At 34.7% G+C, this 21,048-nt stretch overlaps 2 protein-coding genes across 9 annotated transcripts in view; both read right to left on the bottom strand.

Annotated features, from left to right (window-relative positions):
* The window catches only part of LOC143230302 (corepressor interacting with RBPJ 1), a 43,671-nt gene extending 40,619 nt beyond the window's left edge, over positions 1-3,052 (bottom strand). For both annotated transcript variants that reach the window (XM_076463573.1, XM_076463574.1), the window contains exon 1: positions 2,729-3,052. The gene's annotated coding sequence lies outside the window, so the exon portion shown is untranslated. The remainder of the gene's footprint in view (positions 1-2,728) is intronic.
* An 8,611-nt stretch (positions 3,053-11,663) lies between these two features.
* LOC143230300 (adenylate cyclase type 1-like) overlaps positions 11,664-21,048 on the bottom strand; it is a 128,165-nt gene continuing 118,780 nt past the window's right edge. For all 7 annotated transcript variants that reach the window (XM_076463565.1, XM_076463568.1, XM_076463569.1 and 4 more), the window contains one exon: positions 11,664-16,174. In XM_076463565.1, coding sequence (XP_076319680.1) covers positions 13,418-16,174 — 2,757 coding nt within the window. In that variant the 3' untranslated portion in view covers positions 11,664-13,417. The remainder of the gene's footprint in view (positions 16,175-21,048) is intronic.

Below are 21,048 nucleotides of genomic sequence, written 5' to 3'. Positions count from 1 at the left end.
ACATCTTATAAAAAAATAAAAGTATAGCATTATGAAACATAAGCTACTTGGACTAAACATTTGTATTTTAAAGTTATAGTACATAGTCATTCTAGCACAAAAAAGCATAATTTATATTTATTTCATAATTTTTTTATGATGGTTATAAGGTTGATCAAGTAACAGACCCCAAATAGTCAGAACACAGAAAATAACAAATGTACTAAACACAAACATTTGAAATGTATTTAGGCAGTTTTAGAGATTATGCAAATAATACTTGAGATTTCTAATACAAAGAATAGTTTTCTTAATCATAACATGAAATCACTTTGAACTCAGACTAATAACGAATTAGACTATTTTTACACACAAATCTTTAGTAAAAATATTTCATTAAAAAATTTGATTTTTAAATTACAAAATACTTGTAATCTTTACTAAAAGTCCACCTAATTTTGAAGATGCACATGCTGTATCAAAAGTTATAGTAAAAATACTTAAAACAGTGTGCAAATGTGTAGATGAACCCTGCACATTATATCAAGCCCATCACAAAAGTTAATGTTATCATCATTTTCAAGGAAATTGATGATAACTGTCCTAGTAATTACAGGCCTATTAATCTTTCATTAATAGTGGGGCTGTTTCTAAAAATGTGGTAAAACATGCTTTGTAGTCATTTAACAAAGTTTCAGATTGTGTTAGATTGTCAATGTGATTTCACTGTGAAAAAATCTTGCCTTTTGCAATTTTTTGAAAAAAAATACTGCGTATTTAGATAATGGTAAATGTGTAAAATTTGGTGTATACGAATTTTTAGAAAGCATTTATGAAAGTGCTATATAAATGGCTTATTAAAACTAATGATTTCTACAAGAACTCAGTGAATACAACAGTGGCTAGATGGAAGGGAAGAAGGTTGTTATAGAGTTTGGTCAAACTGAATTAACATTACAAGTGAGATAGTACCTCCAGGATCAGAGTTGGAACCCTAGTTCTTCCTGATTTACATCAATGATATAGATGAAGGAACTTAAATTTTCCAACAAACTTGAGTGTTGCTAGTTGTTAGGATGCTGTTGTTGTTTTACAAAAGGATTCAGATCACTCGAGTTAAAAATTAAATGGCAGATGACCTCTAATTTTAATAAATGCAAAGTAATGCATGTGAGTTGTTCTAATATTAATTATAAGTATAAACAAGACAGAAATAACTAACAGTTTTATGAAAGAAAAAATATTTTCTTATTTTGGATGATCAGTCTCTTTAAGTTATCCAAGCAACATGCTATTGGTAGTGGTCAGGTAAATAACATTTGAAATTATATTTAATGATATTTAATACAAGACTAAAAAGGTTTAATGTCATTGGCTTAGCTGCATTTGGAGTACTATATTTAGATTAGGCTTCCCTACCTTAGAAATGACACTGTATTGTTGGAAAGGGTTCAGGTGAGGGCTACTTGAATGATATTTAGGGTGAAAAGTTTGTCTTAAAAGTATAGGTTACGATTTCAGAAAGTGTTTTTTGAAGGGGATCTGATCAAGTTGTTTAAGCTTGTGTTTAAGCAGTTAAAGTAACTGATTATGTTGAAGTATAAATTTTTTGTCATATTTAATGGGTGATACCTGTAACAACATGGGATATAAGTTTGGTAAGGTAGCAGTCACTTTCAAGTTGGCTTTATTTTACTAAAAGAGGGTTGCCCTTCGAAATGTGTTACCTTCAACTGTGGTAGATGCATTTATTTAAAAGAGTTTAAGGAAAAGCTTAATAAATATTTGAATTATAACAGTGGCTTTGAGCATTTTATTTTTGAATTTAATAACAATGGATAGGATGGCCTAGATTAATGAACAGGTCTGTTGTTATCCTCAAGTTATATATATATAATGGTGATGTTCTGAGGTATGAAATCATGGAGGCATAGTTTTTACCAGACCACACAACAATGTTCTGTATATTCTTTATACAAAAATAATTTAATATTTTTATATCTCATTGTTGCAAAATTAACTATTTCATTACAAACACACTCAGTCTCAATACAATTTTTACATATATTAATAACAAATCAATTAAGTACTTGAAGCAGTATAGTGTAAAAAGTTTAGGTGTTTTGAAATTTTGTGCAAAGCTGCATGAGGGCTATCAGTGCTAGTCCTCCCTAATTTAACAGTGTAAGACCAGAGGTAAGGGAGCTAGCTAGTTATCACCACCCACTACCAACTCTTTGGCTACTCTTTTACCAACAAACCATGAGATTGATAGTAAATTATAACACTCCATTGTAAAATTGGTTTGATGTGGATTTGAACCCACAACCCTCATATTACGAATTAAACACCTTAACCACCTGGCCATGCCAGGCCATTATAAGAAGAATTAGGGTTATACTTATTATTAGAATATTACTGGCACTAGAGATAGTTTAAAGTTCGACTATAATAATACCACTTAATACTACACGTAATGATTATTACTATATTAGTATCATTATATTCTTAAAATACTTGAAGTCAAAACTTAAAGTACTATTAAAAATAAAATAATATTACTACTTAGTAACTAATAGTAATAATACAACTCACTATGTTACACCTAAGTTTGAACTTTAGATTACATAATACATAATAAAAACAATATTAGCTATAACACAGTATGAAACCGAAAAAGTTTTGAAAATTAAATAAACAAATACAATTAGCAAGTTACCATTATTAATGACAATGACAGTAAACCTACCCTTTTGATGTTTGCTTTTGACCCAGGATGAAAGGGTTTTTTGCACATGTAGTTATTGTAACCTTTACCCATCTTAAACAAAAATTAAAGGGCAAATCTTTAACTAATATTATTAATTAACAGTAACACAATAATTTCTAGAACCATGGAAGAATGTAAGAGATCAAAAAGCGCTTGTAGTAATGTTTTTTTGCGTTGTAATCGTTAAGCCTAACCACCATTTTCAAGAAAAATGTATCCCTTCTCACTCGTGCTGATCTCTGCGATAAAAAGTTATTGAAAAAGTTCTTATCTATTTCGAAGCACGAATGAAGGACCATGTATGTTCTATTTCGCTTTTGTAGACAAGAGGTAAAAGGGGAAACCTGTAAATACAACTGGTGCGTTAAATCTCATGATTTTATTTATGTGTAATATTTTCAGGTTTTTCGTAATGACGAGAAACCCACTGAAAGTAAAAATGTATCTCAGAACGACTAGTATGGGTATTAATACGTTTTTAAGTTTTATTGAAAAATGATAAACAGTATACAAGATATCAAATATTTTCGTCCGATTTAATTTTACAAAACCTGTTATTAAAACCAAAGTTTCTTATTTTTAGCTTACCTGTTACAATTCTATGTTAAGCGTGTATTGAGTTACTAGAACAACCCTTATATTTCGTTAGTCATGATACCATAACAAGTGATTTTCTATTGAAAGAGAAAACGTTACTTGTGAGCTTAGCCCTACAGATTTAAGTGCATAAGTGGTATTACCATATAGCAAAATTACACAAGGGCTATCTGCGCTAGTCGTTCCGAAGTTAGCAGTGTAAGACTAGAAGGAAGGCAGTTAGTCATCACAACCTACCGCCAACTCTTAGGCGACTCTTTCACCAACGGATAGTGGGATTGACCGTAACATTATAACGCCCCCATGACTGAAAGGGCGAGCATGTTTGGTGTGACAAGGATTGGAACCCACAACACTCAGATTATGAGTCGAGCGCCCCAGCCACCTAGCCATAAAGGACCCAAACATTAGGGAAGAAAGAAACTAATTGGTTACCGTTATGTGAACTGGATTTTGTATTATTTTCACGAAAAAAAATTCAAAATAACCTGCCCGGTTATATAATACGAGGTCTGTTCACAACATACGCGGACTGACGTCATAAAACAAAATGTACTTTATTTAGAAGTTACAGGTCTGGGACCCCTTCAAAGTACTCTCCTCCCCAACGCACACACTTATCCCAACGGTGTTTCAACTTGTTGAAACAGTCCTGGTACGCTTCTTTTGTAATGTCCTCCAGCTCCTTCATCGCATTTGCCTTAATCTCGGGAATCGTCTCAAATATTCTTCCTTTCAAGGGTCTTTTGAATTTGGGGAACAAGAAAAAATCGCAATGAGCAAGGTCAGGTGAGTAGAGGGGGTGGGGAAGAAGAGTGATCGAGTGTTTGGCCAAAAACTCACAAGTTCTGAGGCACAAATTTCGCAGCAACGTGGTGCATCTTCAATTTTTCGGTCAAAATCTCGTAACAAGATCCAACTGATATCCCACACTATTCAGCAAGCTTCCTGACAGTCAGACGTCGATTTGCCCGCACCAGGGTGTTGATTTTGTCGACGTGTGGGTCGTCAGTTGACGTGGAAGGACGTCCAGGACGCTCATCATCTTCAATGGACTGTCGACCATCCTTAAAACGTTCATGCCACTTGAAACATGCCGTACGCTTCATAGCAACATCAGTAAGCCGTGTTAAGCATAGCAAAAGTTTCAGTCGCAGATTTTCCAAGTTTAACACAAAATTTCACAGCAAGTCGTTGCTCCTTCAGGTCATTCATTCTGAAATCCGCCAAACGAAAAAATCGCACTTCACTTAAAACCGCGTAGCTAATACACAAATGAAGATATCTGCAATCGGGAAATGGCGTCGTAATCAGCTGATCTGTGCAAACCTAGCGACACCAAGCGGATTCCCCTGGAACCAACTGGAGCCGTGCAATTCAAACAGTCTGCGTATTTTTTGAACAGACCTCATATATTGTAACACTACTGTCAATAGTACAATACTTTTGTGAAAATACAAATCAAAATTGAACTTTAGTTGAAACTCAATTTCTATGCGAGACAAAAAATTTGCTAAACATACTTAAAAATTAAAATAAAATAAGACCAAGAAGAAAGAGACTCAAAATTAGAGATACGAGACAATAATTTAAGAAATTAAAAGAAAAATACGAAATATTTAAAGAAAAATAAATATGATTAAAGGAAATCCTTATGAAACAATAGTAGATGCATAGAGGGACTAAAACATTAACGAAATATAGAAAAGCTTCAACAAAGTACAGGAAAGCTGTAACGACAAAATTGAAAGAGTAAAAGAGAAATCATTGAGGCAGGTAAAAACATCAGTGACAGAATGAAATATTTGAAATAAAAATTGAAGAATGGAAAGACTAAACCAGATAAACCTTTTTCTCTCTGCACAAGAATTCTAACTTTAAACACCATTTGCTTCAAAATGTAGAATGGAATAACTAATGTGGTTCACAACTATTACGGCTTTACCCAGGAAAGACTTGAATTAGCGGGATAAAATGAAAAGTCTCTATGATGATAATACTAATAAGACTAGATTCAGTGGAGGCGACATGATATGGCTGTACAATCCATACCGTAAAAAAGGAAAATCTCTAAATTAAGTAGGTGATGGGAAAGAATATGTACTGTAGTTAAAATAATCAATGATGTTATTTACAGAATCCAGAAAAGCAGTTCGAAACAAAGTAGTCTATTGTGGTCACATCTAGATGTACATCAAACTCGGTAACTCTAGAGAAGAATCTGAAATCAGAAAGTAAAACCTATGAGACGTTCAAGGTTTCTATCGAAAGTATCTCTGAAGAATCTTCAAGCATGGAACTACCAGTAGATTCATCTGGTTTTCTTTTCTCAAGATTTTTTCTCGTCAATCAGCTTATTTCAAGTTATATGTAGTAGTGTTTAAATCTAAAATTTCTTAATTAGTGGGGAATCAGCGTTAAACGTATGACCGAACTTTCTCATTTAACATAGGGAAAGCCACAACTTCATCATATCTTCTGTCCCATCACAGAAGGAAACTGATATTCTCTACATTCTTGTACAATGCAGAATTACAGAAATATATTCTGTCATTAGAGCGGGTACTATCTCTATAGAACATGAATTTGGCGGTTTTCTGGGCCATGTGTTATCTGAAAACTGTACTGATTCAGACTGAACAAAAAAAAATAAATTTCTATATTAAAACAAGAAGGAATAAAATGATGATATAATTTCAAACCACGTATGTATGCATATATATATTAATATATTATCGTTTGCCGTAGTTTACGTGCGTGTGTAAATACATACTATTTTCTGGAACTCCTATTCCGTACAACACATTTCCTGATGGGACAGTAGTAATTTTATAGTTTTATAAAGCTAAAATCTTTCATTCGATTCCACACAATAGAAAATCAAACGGAACAATTTGTCTTTACTGCATAAAATGAAAAAAAAAATCTTATTACATTTTAAATTCAGTAATAACACTCATAATTAACCTTTTCTTCTTTGTACAAGTTTATTTGGAATGATTTTTGACAACAACGAAAAAAACCTAATGATTGTAAGACACTGGACCAGAACCGTGATTTGGTTTTAAAATATTATGCCTGATTCCATCCTTGTTCTGTGTGAACGTTTTCAGAAAATTTTTGTTCAGTTCCAGCGGCGACTTGCAGTTGTATTGATATTAAAGAGCCAACTTGTACAAACAAACTTGTTTGTTTGTTACACACTTTCATCAAAGCTACACTAGGGTGATCAGCGCCAGCCATCTCTAATTTTCTATTGATATATTAGAAAAGGCCGCTAGTCAGTCAAAAGCACTCACTTGAACTTTTTGGTTACTTTAATATGATAATAGGAGATTTGACCAGTCTTGATTAAGTGCACAGCTATGGGTAAATTTAAGAATGTTTGACTAAAATAACATAATCATTCTTCGATTTTATGACCATAATTGACTTGACAACCTGCCACTCCCTATGTAAATCTGATATACTAATTTTGAGCATCTAGCATAAAAATAATTAGCTTGTATATTCAAAATAATATAACACTCATTCTTCTATGCTGTAAAATGGAATTATAGGAAAGATTTGTTTAATTAAAGAAAAACAAAATTAACATGGTTAGCAAATGAAAGATTGAAACACAAACATAAAACAGATATTAATATATTTACGGAACTTACAAAACATCCTGGAGCTTTGTTATTAGCTGGTCCGTTTTTGTAGTCCTAGTTTTATCAAACTTTGAATGGTGAAGTAATGAGACAAGCTTTTTAATTCAATGGAGTCAGAAACTATTTTGTCTATTCCATGTCCTCAACTCGTAACAAAATCCTAGTTCAGTGTCTAACAATTTGAAGTACTTGCTTTTGTGACTGTAATTATGTTTATTTAAGACGATATTACTTTCTCATTCATATTAATTTGTATGAGCCTCTGAACCATCTTATTTCTTGGATTCATACACCAGGAATAAGGAAAATGAAAACTATTATATTATGTAACTTTAGGTGAAATAGAGCTCACTATATAAATTTGAATCATTCAAAGAAACTAAAACAAATGCAGTATTTCGTATTATGGAATATAATTAAGAGGGTAAATGAATTCACAGTACCCATAGTACGTTTTTTATAGATATTACTTCATAGTATGTACACTTGTCATATTTGTTATTGAGGTCACAGTGTGAAAACTTCACAGATCTTTCTCCTATAACATGCGCTTACTATCTACAATTTCTATTTTAAGTTCTGATTCGGAATTTTCTAAATCTGGTAGAATTACATGTGTTATTTTCAACTGTGCAGCAAGACAAAGCGTAGCCCTCACAGAAAAATGTGATCTCCGGCAATTGTTTGATCAAGTGGGGGTAGTGGATAGAATGCTACAAACAATACAAGCGAGATGCTTAACATATGATGCAAGGTTTTCTAGACATTGCACAGTACTCTTACAGGGAACATCGGGGAGTAGCTCGCACTACATCTAACGCACGGAGGAGATAGTCTTACTAGATACATTCCTGAAAGAGATGCATAGAGCGAGAATAAATATTGCACTTCCTCTACAACTCAGATAAATAATCATCCATAATTGGGAAAACTTTCAAAAAGTTTTAGGTTTTTTGTTCCAGAAAATAGTTATAGATAACAGAAGACCACTCTCCAGCTACAATAATCGTAACCCTATGGTCGTAATTGATTACCGCAGTTTACGCCTTGTAAGAGTCTACATCGTGGAAGGCACATCCTAATTTTGGAAAGACAATTCTAAGAAAAAAAATATTTTGACTCAGTAACCAACACCTTAATGCAGCCTTGACGTTTTATCAACCTACTGAGTAAATACAATCAAATACATCATATTTTTCACAGTATATCGACAACAGTAGTTAAATTGAATTCTTATTGCTATTAAAAATACTTGTAATTGGTAAGTAATGATATTACGATCTGTATGAAAGGCCGTTTTAGGTAGACTCTAAGCTAACCTCTTGCCTAAATTCATCACTTTTGTCTTGGAAGACGCATGGAGTTTTTAAAGAAAAAGTGCGTCTTACAAGGCGTAAAATACGGTACTTCTCTAAGTGGCTGGAGCATTTTCACTGGCTAATATATTAGTTCCATAATTCACCAACGCATTGGCTGAACAGTGGAAACAAAACAAAGAGAGCAACAGGGGATATCTAATTTGATCAAGGTCCAATTCTTAACAGTTAACTGTTTCAGTGTTTACCAGGTTGTGTAAGGTACTGGGTTTGGTGAAGACTTGTACAATATATTAACCACTAAAAAATATTGCAACCCTTACTTTCAGGACTACCTACTGAAAAGATACGAAATTTTAGCAGCACATCCGTACACAACACACGTATATAATTACCTATACATGCTTGTCTTGTTACCTTCATCTACATATATGACTTTTTCATTCCCATTGTTTCATGACACACCTCTTTTCAGTTAGGAGTGATCAGCTTTCCATGCCATGCCAACAAACACTTCCTAGTCAGGTGTATTTTTTTTCATATTTATTACACTATAATCTTTAATTTTTAGCCTTTTGGCTCCTCAAGAAGAAGAATGAACTACTTGCAAAAGGTCAAGTTTTTTTGTTGTTTTTTTTTAAATTTATTTGACTTTTTGGCCTATTTTGTAATGCTGACTCTTTCATCGTGCTTATACGCGTTTTTTGAAAATCTATTAGGTATTCAACAGCTAGGACAGTTGATGTTACGAATCGTTTAATTACAATCTTGGTAAATACATAGCATGGGTATTTTACAAATATGTAACATCAGCCTGCTCATTCATCAAGGCCTCCTTTAATTTCAAATCTAACCTTAATCAACTTAATCATAAAGCCTTAACGGCCAGTTTCGATGTCATATCCATCTTTACAGAAGTCCCAACCACTGAAGACTGCAAGATAGCCTTAGAATTCTATCCGAGACCCTAACCCATCAATAGACATTCCTAGCAACCTCATAAAATTCACCACGATGAGGACAAACTTTGTGTTCAAGAACCACAACTATATACAAACAAATGGCATGGACAATCCAGTATCACCAGTTCTAGCCAAGATTTTTATGACACAAGTTGATACACAAGCAATTAACACAGCATTACATCCACCACTACTATACTGGCACAGATTTGTAGACGATACGATCGCAGGATTCACATCTACAGAACACACACTTAATTATTTCAATCACATTAACTCTATACATCCCGACATTAACTTCACATGTGAACAGGAAGAAAGCAATCAAATATCATTTCTTAACCTCAAAATTACAAGAACCGATACACAATTTAAAACAGGAATCCACCAAAAAATCACTCATACTGGAACTCAGTATATGAAACAAAACAAACATTTCAACATACTTAGAAACCAAATAAACACAGCCATAAATCTATGCTCACCAGATAAAATTATTAACGACAAATTAGACAAAATAAAACAATATTTCATTAACGTCAACAAGTTCTCTCCACAAACCGTAGAAAACATTATACGCACACACCTAGACAAAAATCAAAATCAACTAACAAAAGTAAATATACCCCACGATTTAAAAAATCATGAAACCATATACTGCTGCATACCATATATTCCCGACATCAGCAGAAAAAGAACCTACATTTGGCAAAAACTAGTAACAAAATATGACATTCCAGTTAATACCAAATTTATTCAAAAGCCAGGCACAAAACTAAGGTCTATACTATGTAAAAACTACACTGACGAACACCACACCGTATCAACATTATTTATAAAATACAATGTGATAACTGCCACGACTTCTATATTGGAGAAACAAGTAGAAAAATGGAAACCAGATTCAAAGAACACAAAAAGTCACCTTCACACGTTTTTGAACACTGCAAATCAAATAAACACAATTCAAATAAAAAAAACACAAAAAAACACTTCATGGAATTTGGTTGACACCATTGTTTTGGTTTTTGAGTTATAATAAAAAAGAAGAAAAAATAACAATAAATTCAAGTTTTGCCATATTTAGATATTCCCAAAACTTTTAACTAAGTCATTAAATAGATATTGTTATAATAGGAAACAAATTAAAGAACAACGTAGGATCAATCAATAATTAATTTATAGTACCGTAAACTTCGTTGAACAATCCAAGCCATCCATACATAAGCGGTGCTGTTGCTTGCTGATATTTTAGTAACTTTCCATTAAGAACACAAACGCTTTTTTTAACAATACGTGTTTATTGCTCTACTATTATAATATTCTGAATTATTCTATCGTTTATTAGATTTTTTACATTCATGATTTAACTAAAATTAAAACGAAACAGAGGTGTATAAAATAAGAAGTTACGATATCACGCTTAACTTCCATGAAATTGTAGTCATATAAACTTATCGAGTTTGTTTGTTTGGAAATTTCGCACAAAGCTACTCGAGGGCTATCTGTGCTAGCCGTCCCTAATTTAGCAGTGTAAGACTAGAGGGAAGGCAGCTAGTCATCACCACCCACCGCCAACTCTTGAGCTACTCTTTTACCAACGAATAGTGGGATTGACCGTCACATTATACACCCCCACGGCTGGGAGGGCGAGCATGTTTAGCGCGACGCGGGCGCGAACCCGCGACCCTCGGATTACGAGTCGCACGCCTTACGCGCTAGGCCATGCCGGGCCAAAACTTATCGAGAGTTGCCGATTAAATACAACCTGCAATAGTTGATGGTGGCGTTAAAATAAAGGAGAAAAAAAACTTCCTCTCTACTAAACGTATTATTATTACATTGATCAGCTTTGTGTTAGGGCCCGGCATGGCCTAGCGCGTAAGGCGTGCGACTCGTAATTCGCGGGTTCGCGCCCGCTTCGCGCTTAACATGCTCGCCCTCCCAGCCGTGGGAGTGTATAATGTGACGGTCAATCCCACTATTCGTTGGTAAACGAGTAGCCCAAGAGTTGGGGGTGGGTAGTGATGACTAGCTGCCTTCCCTCTAGTCTTACACTACTAAATTAGGGACGGCTAGCACAAATAGCCCTCGAGTAGCTTTGTGCGAAATTCCAAAACAAACAAACAAAATCAAACCGATTTTAACTCGTATCAATTAATGTAGTTATTCCTGTCGGTGGAAAGAGAAAACATAATTAAATAAATCAGTAAATGCATTTTAGTTCTACTAGATCGCGAGAGCATAAGGCTTATTAAACTAGCAATAAATACTTTACAGGAAAAGTTTTAGTCAGTAATTCCAAGATCTTTACAGTGTCAATTAGAAAAAAATGTTGTTGTTTTTTAAATAAAAAGTGTATTAAACACTTTCAAAAATAGTACACTTTATTAAGTCGGTATATTTAATGTTTGATTTTGTAGTTTCGATCACTCATCTAGCACTCATATTTGAATAACCATCACCGATCATAAAGGCCTCATTCAAATATTTAAAATAAAAAGTTTAAACTAGCCAGGCTATACAATATACTCTCATATTGAATAAAAAATTAAACGTCTATTGTTTATTTACTTCTGAAATGGAATTAAATGTCTATTGTTTATTTACTTCTGCAATGGAAATAACACTGAAAGTTTTCTGGCCTACTTTTAAACTAAAGAATGGTGTGTAGATATAACTAATGTAGAAAACAGAAAAACACTTTCTTTGGACTCATTGTTTAGGATACATAAATCATTATCACTTTGAACACTAAATGAACAGGAAACACTTTCTATTTTTCTAAAAAAGGTTCTATAAAATGTAGTACATAAAGTAAACATTATGTATCTTTCAAAAGCAATATATACTAACAGTTTCAAGATAGGAACAATCAAAAACAGCTCAGTTTGTGAAACCACACTTAACTTTTCTCATGAGATTAACAATATTTTCAAAACATATAGGTAAATATCTTATGAATGTCTTATTCAATCAGTTAAAAATATTACATTCTTTTTACTTGAAGTTGCTAGATTTTATCAACCAATTAACCAGTTTAAGATTTGAACCATGATTTTTTCCCTTTGTAATTCCAAGGGAGCAGCTACACATACATTTTGTTTGATACAAGATATTAAGTGTGGAAATAAATGTTTTCAGTTCCTACAGTACAGTAATGAAGTACATAACCAAATTGTACACTGATATGATTATTGTTGATTTCATGATGGAAGTTTCTATTAAATTATTTTGTGCTAAGACAAAATCAATTATAGAAAAATACATTCTTGCAAATTTCTACATAGTTATGAATATTTCTATTTATAACACATCATCAGTAAGTCAACTGTTCTGTTCAACTGACATTTTAAAGCCTGATGCTGGTGTTAATGTCATAGTGCTTGATATTTTTTTAAAGCATTCTATAATATTGTCTTTGTAACTGAATTTTGTGTTACTTCAATGGCTTTTTTAAGCCTTATACTATTCTGAAGATTTGTTTGCTATGTTAAAAAGGCCATGTTACATTTTGATTGTTGTATTTCTTATGTAAACCATAATAAATTCCTCAAACTGAAACACAAAGCTGAATTTTAAGCTACTTAATAAAACTCATAGCTTTTAAACATAACTGATGATGACATGTTAATTAATGTAAAATAAAAAAGACAAGTTTATATAACAAATAAATGAACAGGCAATTTATACTTTTTATGATGAATTACAGTGTATTTAATATATTTAATGTATTATCTTATACCTAGACTAATGATTCTTCAGATTATTTGCATGGAGAGAACCAAGAAATCACACTGAGCTGCATTTCTGGCTTTATCCAAGGCACTACTAGGGTTAATGACTGGTGAACCACAACTAAGATTACACTAACTAGTAGCAACTTTGTGCTTCATAATTAAGAAAGATTATTATTATATATATATACAGTTTCCAGAGAATACTCAATATATGAATGGTGCACGTGAGGAGTTTTTGTGACAAATTACTAACACATAATGTCAGTTATATATAAAATTTTACAGTTTATTTAGTTACACATGTTGAACATGTAAAAAAACTGGTAATGCAAATTTTTCTTTTTCAAAAGAGCTTAGCTCAACTGTGAAAATTTTTCATAATAAACTAGTGTCAGATGAATCAAGCTTTATAGTCTGCATCACTACCTTCATTCTCACTGACAGGTTGCTGTCCAAAATTTCTTGCTATGCTACTGGTCAGGGAACGAATATTTTCAACACTTGCATCATCATAATAATCTGCATCAGCATCACTAACTGGATCAGCATTAAAAATATCATCATCGCTGGTAATGCCTGGACGATAGTTATCATATTCTGAGTCATACATGATGTTCAAAGAGTCAATACTCAACAGCTGATCGCTATCAAACATACGACTACTTGCTCGTGAAGACACACTGGTGTCATCCATGTCACCATCATGTCCAGGATCATTGAAAATTGAATTTAAATCACTTAGAGCACCTTCTGCATCAGTGAGACCCTGTTCATTCATCACAGAGAGGTTTTCTAGAGCTGGATCATCTGTACAATACCCCTGTTCATCTATGAGAGGAATTTCAGCTAAGTGGTCTTCATCATAATCATCTTCCTTCTCACTGTCGTCAAAATAATCACTTTCAGATTCATCTGATGCCATGTTCTGCTTATCTTGCTCTTTATGTGATTTTGGTTGCTCTGATTTGTCACTTACCTTACTCAAAGCAGTTGTGTCAATATTTACATATTCAGGTTCACTAAGCTCATCCTGTTGGATAGAGTGATGAGTGGGTTTTTCTTCTTCACAATCCAGTGGCAAAAATGTGACTCCATGTTGATTTTTTTTAATCTTTCTTCCATGATCTTGTTGAGAGTTGGATCTTTTCAAACAGGTATCCTTAGGTAAAGGTGGCATATTTAGTGTTTCCTTTTTGTCAACAGGACTAAAACAGAGACCAATAAGGTTGTTTGTTTCATGCAAGGAAATATCAGTATTTTGTTGCTTACTTTTTTGCTTGCCATCTTTCTTTTTTGTGACTATAGAATTATTATTAAGTTTATCTTTTAAAAGTTGTTCTCCTGTTGTTACTCTTCTTTTTCCACGAGAAAGGCTTGCTTCACCAAACTCTGCAAGAACCTCATTAACATTCTGGAGTTCCTGAAGAGATATGCCAGCTATGTTTGGTGCATTCCATTTGGTCACAACAGCTGAGTTTTGGAACTTCAAATCATCTCTATTTGTTGCTTGAACTTGTTGGTTCAATGGTTTTCTTTCATCACACTTAGAGTCTGTTTGTTGTTTCAAAGCTTTAGAGCATATTTTCTGAGGTGATTTCAGTACTGAATGCTTTTTAGGTAAATCAGTTTGTGTGGCTACAGAGTCTTGTTTTGATGGAGATGACTTAAATAAAGCTGCTATTTTAGATTCATTTCCACTTTCAGTATATCTAGAAATTTCCTTTGTAAGACTCTGTTTCTGGGGAAGATCAGCTGGTCCAATATTAGCACTAGACACAGCTCTTTCAGGGGATAGAATCTGTGGGAGAGATGAATTATGACCTTTAGGTGGATAACTTTTTAAGAGGGCCTCATCATGTTTTGCTCTTGGAATTTTGGCAAAATAATTACCTACTTTTAGCACTTTTTGTGACAGTTCATCAGAATGATGTTCGAGCTTTGGTATGATAGGCCTTTGGTTACTTTCATCATACACAAGTTTATCATTCCTTTCAACACTTGTTAGTTCTTTCATAGAAGATTGATGGGATGGTGACTGTCCAACTTCTGGGAGACCTTTTTCTTCCCTTGAAAGAACACTTTCTCTTGAAGAGAGAATATTAGGTCTGGAAATTTCTGTTGATTGATGGGGATAATTTTTAATACTGGAATCCTTAAGAGGGTACACCCATAACATGTTGGAAGAAGCATAATTCCATAAAGCTGGAGATTCCTCTATCCCTAATTGTGTGAAGCCAGCTCGGGTAAAACTATCACATGATGTTGATGAAGAGCGATTCAGTGAGGATGTTTCTGCTGATGAAGGTTGGACAGATGATTGGTCTTGTCCAAGAGGACCGTCTGAACTGTGTTTTAATTTATTTAGATTTGAAGATTTGGCAACAGCTTCTTGCTTTATCAAATCATCATCTTTTTGAGAAAGTGGAGGTGGAGGAGGAAATACTAGTGTTTCCTGAGGAGAAATAGAAGATTTTGATGGTCTTGAACTAGCATAACTTTTTGGAGGAGTTCCACTTCTGCAACTTGTTGTCTTTGGTATTCCACATGGTGGAGGAGGTACACTATTTCCTAACTGTCTGAGGCTATCCCATGGATCACCCCTTCTTAATGATACTTGCTTTTGAGAACTTGGAGTGGTGTCACCAGACTCAGATCGTGGTGGCCGAGGTCGGGAGTGTGAGTAAGATTTTGGTGGTGTATTCCAAATTATTGGTTTTGGTTGAGGATAGAGTGGTGTGGATTCTGAAGGTTTTTTCAATAACTGATTGCCATGGGGAAGTACTAAACCAGGTATTCTTGGACCGCAAGATGTCATCAAATCTTGAGGCAATATTTGCTGAAACCCTTGTAATTTTCTTGTTTGTGGTGTATTTGAGGCACTATTGGGCCTAGAACCAATTCTTTCTGCAGCTTGACAAAGACTTTGAGCAACCATACTGAGAGGAGTAGGAACTCCTCCAGGAATACCATTACCTGAACCAGTTATGGAAAACTCAGCAATGTTTTGCAATTCTTGGTGGGAAATAACATCTGCTTGTGACTTCCTGTCCACTAGGAAGTAAGTAGTCATTTCTCCCTTTCCTTTTATATTCATCCGTCCTCGACACTGAAAGACGTAAGGGAAATCCTTCAAGTGTTGAAAAACTTCTTCTGTGACCTAAAGTAATAAAATTGACAGTTCTGAAGAAAAGTTTAGTAAACTATTATGTAAACTGTAATAAGAATATTTTCACATCTATCCAGTGTAAATGTTATATTTTGAAATTTAACATTTAACTTAATGATTAACATAACTTGCAACATACTTACAGTTTAAAATCATTTCAAAACTATTACTTCTATATGTTATTAATATGTAGTAAACTTTCTGCATATGTTTATATATACTGCTCTTTTTCATGTTTATTCATATGTTTAGATGTAATAAATATCCATAAGTAACAGAAGCTGAGGAAAAATATGACATGTTTCACAAATACGTCATTTATTCATAACTATGGTTGGCAGGATTATGTATTTGTGAAACTTAGAATTGAAAATGTTTAGAATTGCATCACGTCAGTTCTGTTTCCAATGTTTTAAAACTCAGAGATATCACTGTGGAAATAATAACAATTCAAAAATTGTAGTTAAAGACAGGGTATACTGAAATATTAATTTTTGTCATACATGCAATAAAACTGGATATATTTCTGTAAGCTGTCTGAAGAATCAATATGTTAAAAGTAAAAATAATAGGTGGTCAGGAAGTAACACAATGAGTTCAAGACAAAGGTTTTGGGTCCATAAAAAACTAAATTTTTCATGTTTTATTTTGCAGTCACACATGGTCTTGCTAAACACTGCAGTGAAAATAAACTGTGTGAATGTCATGAGGCATTGACTTGATCATTTTGTGGTAGATGAAAACAAAATGCAGTTGGAAATCAAGAAGAGAAATTTAAATGTTCAGTTGTTAAAAAAAAAAAGAGCAAAGTATGTTGTTTTACCATTAGACTAATTAAATGTCTAACTGTAAGCCTTTCAGTTATTTCAATGCTGAACTAATTACATGAAATATCATTATGCAATAATAATTTTTTGAACTATCTCTCATTACTGTTATTGTTTGGGTTCAGTTTTATAGAACAAAAGGAAGTGATTTTATATTTTCTACACAATACCACTCACACAAAATATCCCTTGTGAAAGACATAATAGGAAAAGCATACTTGAATAGTTAAAACATCTGATTTGAAAAATAATGAAAATCAGCAATTTAGGAACTCACTACTGAAACATTCTGATATTTTAAATAATAAATAAGAGTTGACTATTTTGGCCACATGTAACTTTAATAATACACTGAAAAAAACTGTGCACAATAGAAAATTAAGTGACAGTAACAAACAGTTTCCCTTGATTTGTTAAATGCAGTGACAAATAGAAAATATATTGGTCTCTTAAATTTACCATTTATTACTAGTAAGTTTCTGAAAAAGCTGAAGATGACAGTAAATTTCATTAATTAGTAATTACAAATCAATTTAAAGTAATGTTTTCTGTATGAAAAAAATGCTTCAGCTATTTTTTGAAAGCTCATTAGTTAAGACATTAAAAGGAATAAAGGATGATTGTGTTGCAGAGACTAAAATAAAGTAAAAGAACAACATTTTGGCCTTCTTAGGTCATCTCAAATTAAACAAAGACAGTTTGAAATTGACTATTACTGGCACATATCTTGGGGATAAGAGTATGAACAAATACAAGATTGTAAGGGGCATAGCAGGGAGTGTACATATCAAATATGCAAAGTCAGAACTAGTGCCAGTGGTTAATGATTGCCCACATGTAATAGTTACATATATGAGCACTGCAATCAGCACTGCACCTAGCTCAGAAAGGGTGCAATCAGACCTCATCCCTGTTGCAAATGTGTGATTGGGACTCAGTCAGAAACCTAGCTTTGTCTATCCTATGGTGCTATTTGGATCTTAAACAAGGTAAAATATACCAAAGCGTGAGCTTGAAAGATATTGCCAAGTGTTCTTGTGTAAATAAAGGGCATTTGACCACCCTTCTAAAGATATGTCTCAGCTAGGTCATACCCCAGCAATATGGCAACTATGGATGACTTATCAATGAAATATTTGCAAAAATGCCAAAGTCTGCCACATAGCAGCCATTTGTCATTTGGAAACCCAGACTCCTCCCTCTCTGCATCCACTAGAAGAACATTGGATTGAGATAGTTAATGATGTCAAATACAGGTTTGAGCTTGAATGGTGCCATTGCAGCCTTCTTTACATAAAAAGTTGAGGCAGAAGACTCACTTGGCAGGTATCACAAGCTAAGGCCAGCTACATGGACTTAGATGCCAGAATGACAGACAAGAAAGTGATATATCTCTTCCAAGCTCCCTAAAAGGTGAGTACATCTTGAAAATCAAGTTTTTGAGTGAAAAGGATGAAGGAAACTGGGTGTTCAAGAACAAGTTTGACCCAGTTAAAACAGAAAAGAAAAAAGATAAATCTAATACAATAAGTGACCAGGACACCTGGCCATCTTTATGACTAAAGTACCCGCATCTGGGAGGGTGGATGTCTCTATGGACCTGCTACATTGTTAATAAAACAAGAACATTATAGACCACTGACAATACATGGTGTCCAATCCGTGGTACCACTGGTAGACTGTGCTTTAATGGGAATTATTTCTGGTAGCAGTTGGAATTGTTTCAAGGTGTTTTGTGACAGATGTTCCAGCACCAGTTGGAATAACAGCTATGTTATTCTCTCTGATGCCTCATCTACTGCAGGCAGTCTCTCCATCTCCTGTTGTTCCAACATATTCAACTACTGCACATGGGTATGTGTCTCCATATTGTCAATGCTCAGTCATTGTCGTAGATGTGGTCAGGACGACAGGAATTTTCCACAGTAGTGATATAGTTTACAGGTGGTGATGCTAAGTGCTTACCCAAAAGTGGATCTCCTTCATGGTCAAAAACCAGCTTTGGCCAGTTTCTGGGTGGGATGAGAAAGTACATTCTACCCACTAAAGTGCTGGTGCACCACCAAGAGCCCTAGTTATTGCATCTCCAAGTCACACCTGATAGCAGCCATACAGCTTTTCAGTGTCATCATGAGACATGGTGTCGAGCTGGTCAGCTGTAATGGTTCATCCAAGACACTGTTTGGCCTATTCCCCAGTTCTGATGGGACTGCTTCTCCAAGCACTTGATATATGAGTTAGTAACATACAATGACTGTGTGTAGCTTTAGTTATATATACACCACTTGTTACCATTGTAATATAATCATAGATGCCCAATCCAGCTACTCCCAAATTAGGGTCTGGGCGAGAAGCAAGATCACTGCCCACATGCTTAACTCAAAGCAAGCACTTTAAAAGCAGTTGGCTGATCAGATTTTAATAGGACCTTTGCATGCTTTGTTTCTGTCAGTAGCATCTGCATTGCCATCCATTCATATTTTGTTCAGATGACATCATTCTTGCAAAGACAATCTTCAAAGCTGTCTCAATCTTTGCAATGGAATAGGGCAACACACTGAATTTATTTTCTGATGTCTTTAAAGACGAAGTTGCACTTCTGCATGCATACCCAAACTGACTCTGACTGCTCTGCATGAAGACCTAAGAAAGCCAACTAGGAGAGCGTGTCTGTTTTCTTTGTCAATGGCTTGAAATATCTTGCCCTGCATCAAATACATACAAGGTTAGCTCTCCAGCAAACAGTTGGTAGAATGCCCACAGATAGTCATGGAGCCACTCACCTATATAAACTATGTAGACCTCGTGGCCATTCCATGCACAGAACTAAACCTAATATGTGTTATTGTATTAAATTGTAGGATAAAGTATCACAGTGTGCTTGTAATGTTTGCAATAGTGGCATTTCAGAAGGTAAAGAATAAAAACTATTTATGTGCAGCATATCTGATCAGAGATGATAGTGCAGTGGGGGTCTTGGGGGAGAAACTGAGTTGGCTCTAGTAGAGTGCAGAGACAAAGTGGCCATATTTGATATTCACCTGTGCATCCATGATTACATAGAGATTCAGTGTGCCAGCTTCCTCTGCTTGCCAAGTCATCTGAATGGTGATGCCATCACATTCTCTACCCATCCACTGCCTTGTAGCTGGTCATCATTTGTGGTTCCCACATCAAGCCACATTGCATACTTGGTAACAAATGAACCTCTGGGTGGCATTTTTGCATGAGCCCACTTCAAAAGTGCTTTTTGTCCTTGATCTATTGTTGATATGCAAGCATACCCTGGCTATAGAGCTTGTTGGGCAAACACTTACTGGTCACCTCCATCTTGGTGACCTTTGGGTTATAGATGGCTTCTTTGTCTCTGGCCTATGGGGCACCACCAACAGTGGGATTCAAACAGCATCAGAAAGCCATTTATGCTGTGCATTGGAACATTTAAGTTGATGTTTGATACCATGTCACTTTTGTTCCCAACATACTCATTGCAGATTATCCTTGCCAGCTGATGCTGTGTGACTATGTTGTACTCCAGCAAGGTATTCTCAGTGGAAAAGGAAGCTGCAGAGTTGCCTGTCATCTTAATGATTCTGCTGTAGTCATTGAAGGTAAGCCCGTATTCCAGTCTGTCCTCCAGCACAGATTGTTAGAATGGCACATGGGTCTCCAACACCTCGAAGCCAAGAGGGATGTGGTGCAATTTGTCATAAACATTGTCCACTGCAGTTATCTCATTTTTATTTTTAGCCCCAACCCTGATCTTGGTTGTATTATGGGCTGTTCTGGTATCAATGCCCTGGAATGTGGGTTCCTGCTCTCCTGCACAGATTACCAGAAGTCACTGTAGCAGTGGTACATGTTGGAGTCATCAATGGATATTATCTTGTTGCCAGAGAGCTTGATTGTGGTTTTCTTTACCATGGTTCATTTTTCATCTGTTGACATGAGCAAGACTATGAAGGCTAGTTGAGCAGGCCCTGGGACAATCACCTTCTGGGCCCAAAGGTTAGGAAAGTGGACCAAGAGATTCTGGTT

This window comes from Tachypleus tridentatus, chromosome 10 (genome assembly GCF_004210375.1).
Source record: "Tachypleus tridentatus isolate NWPU-2018 chromosome 10, ASM421037v1, whole genome shotgun sequence".
Taxonomy (NCBI): Eukaryota; Metazoa; Arthropoda; class Merostomata; order Xiphosura; family Limulidae; genus Tachypleus; species Tachypleus tridentatus.
The sequence above is the reverse complement of the archived record's forward strand: the minus strand, read 5'-3'. Positions and strand labels throughout refer to the sequence as shown.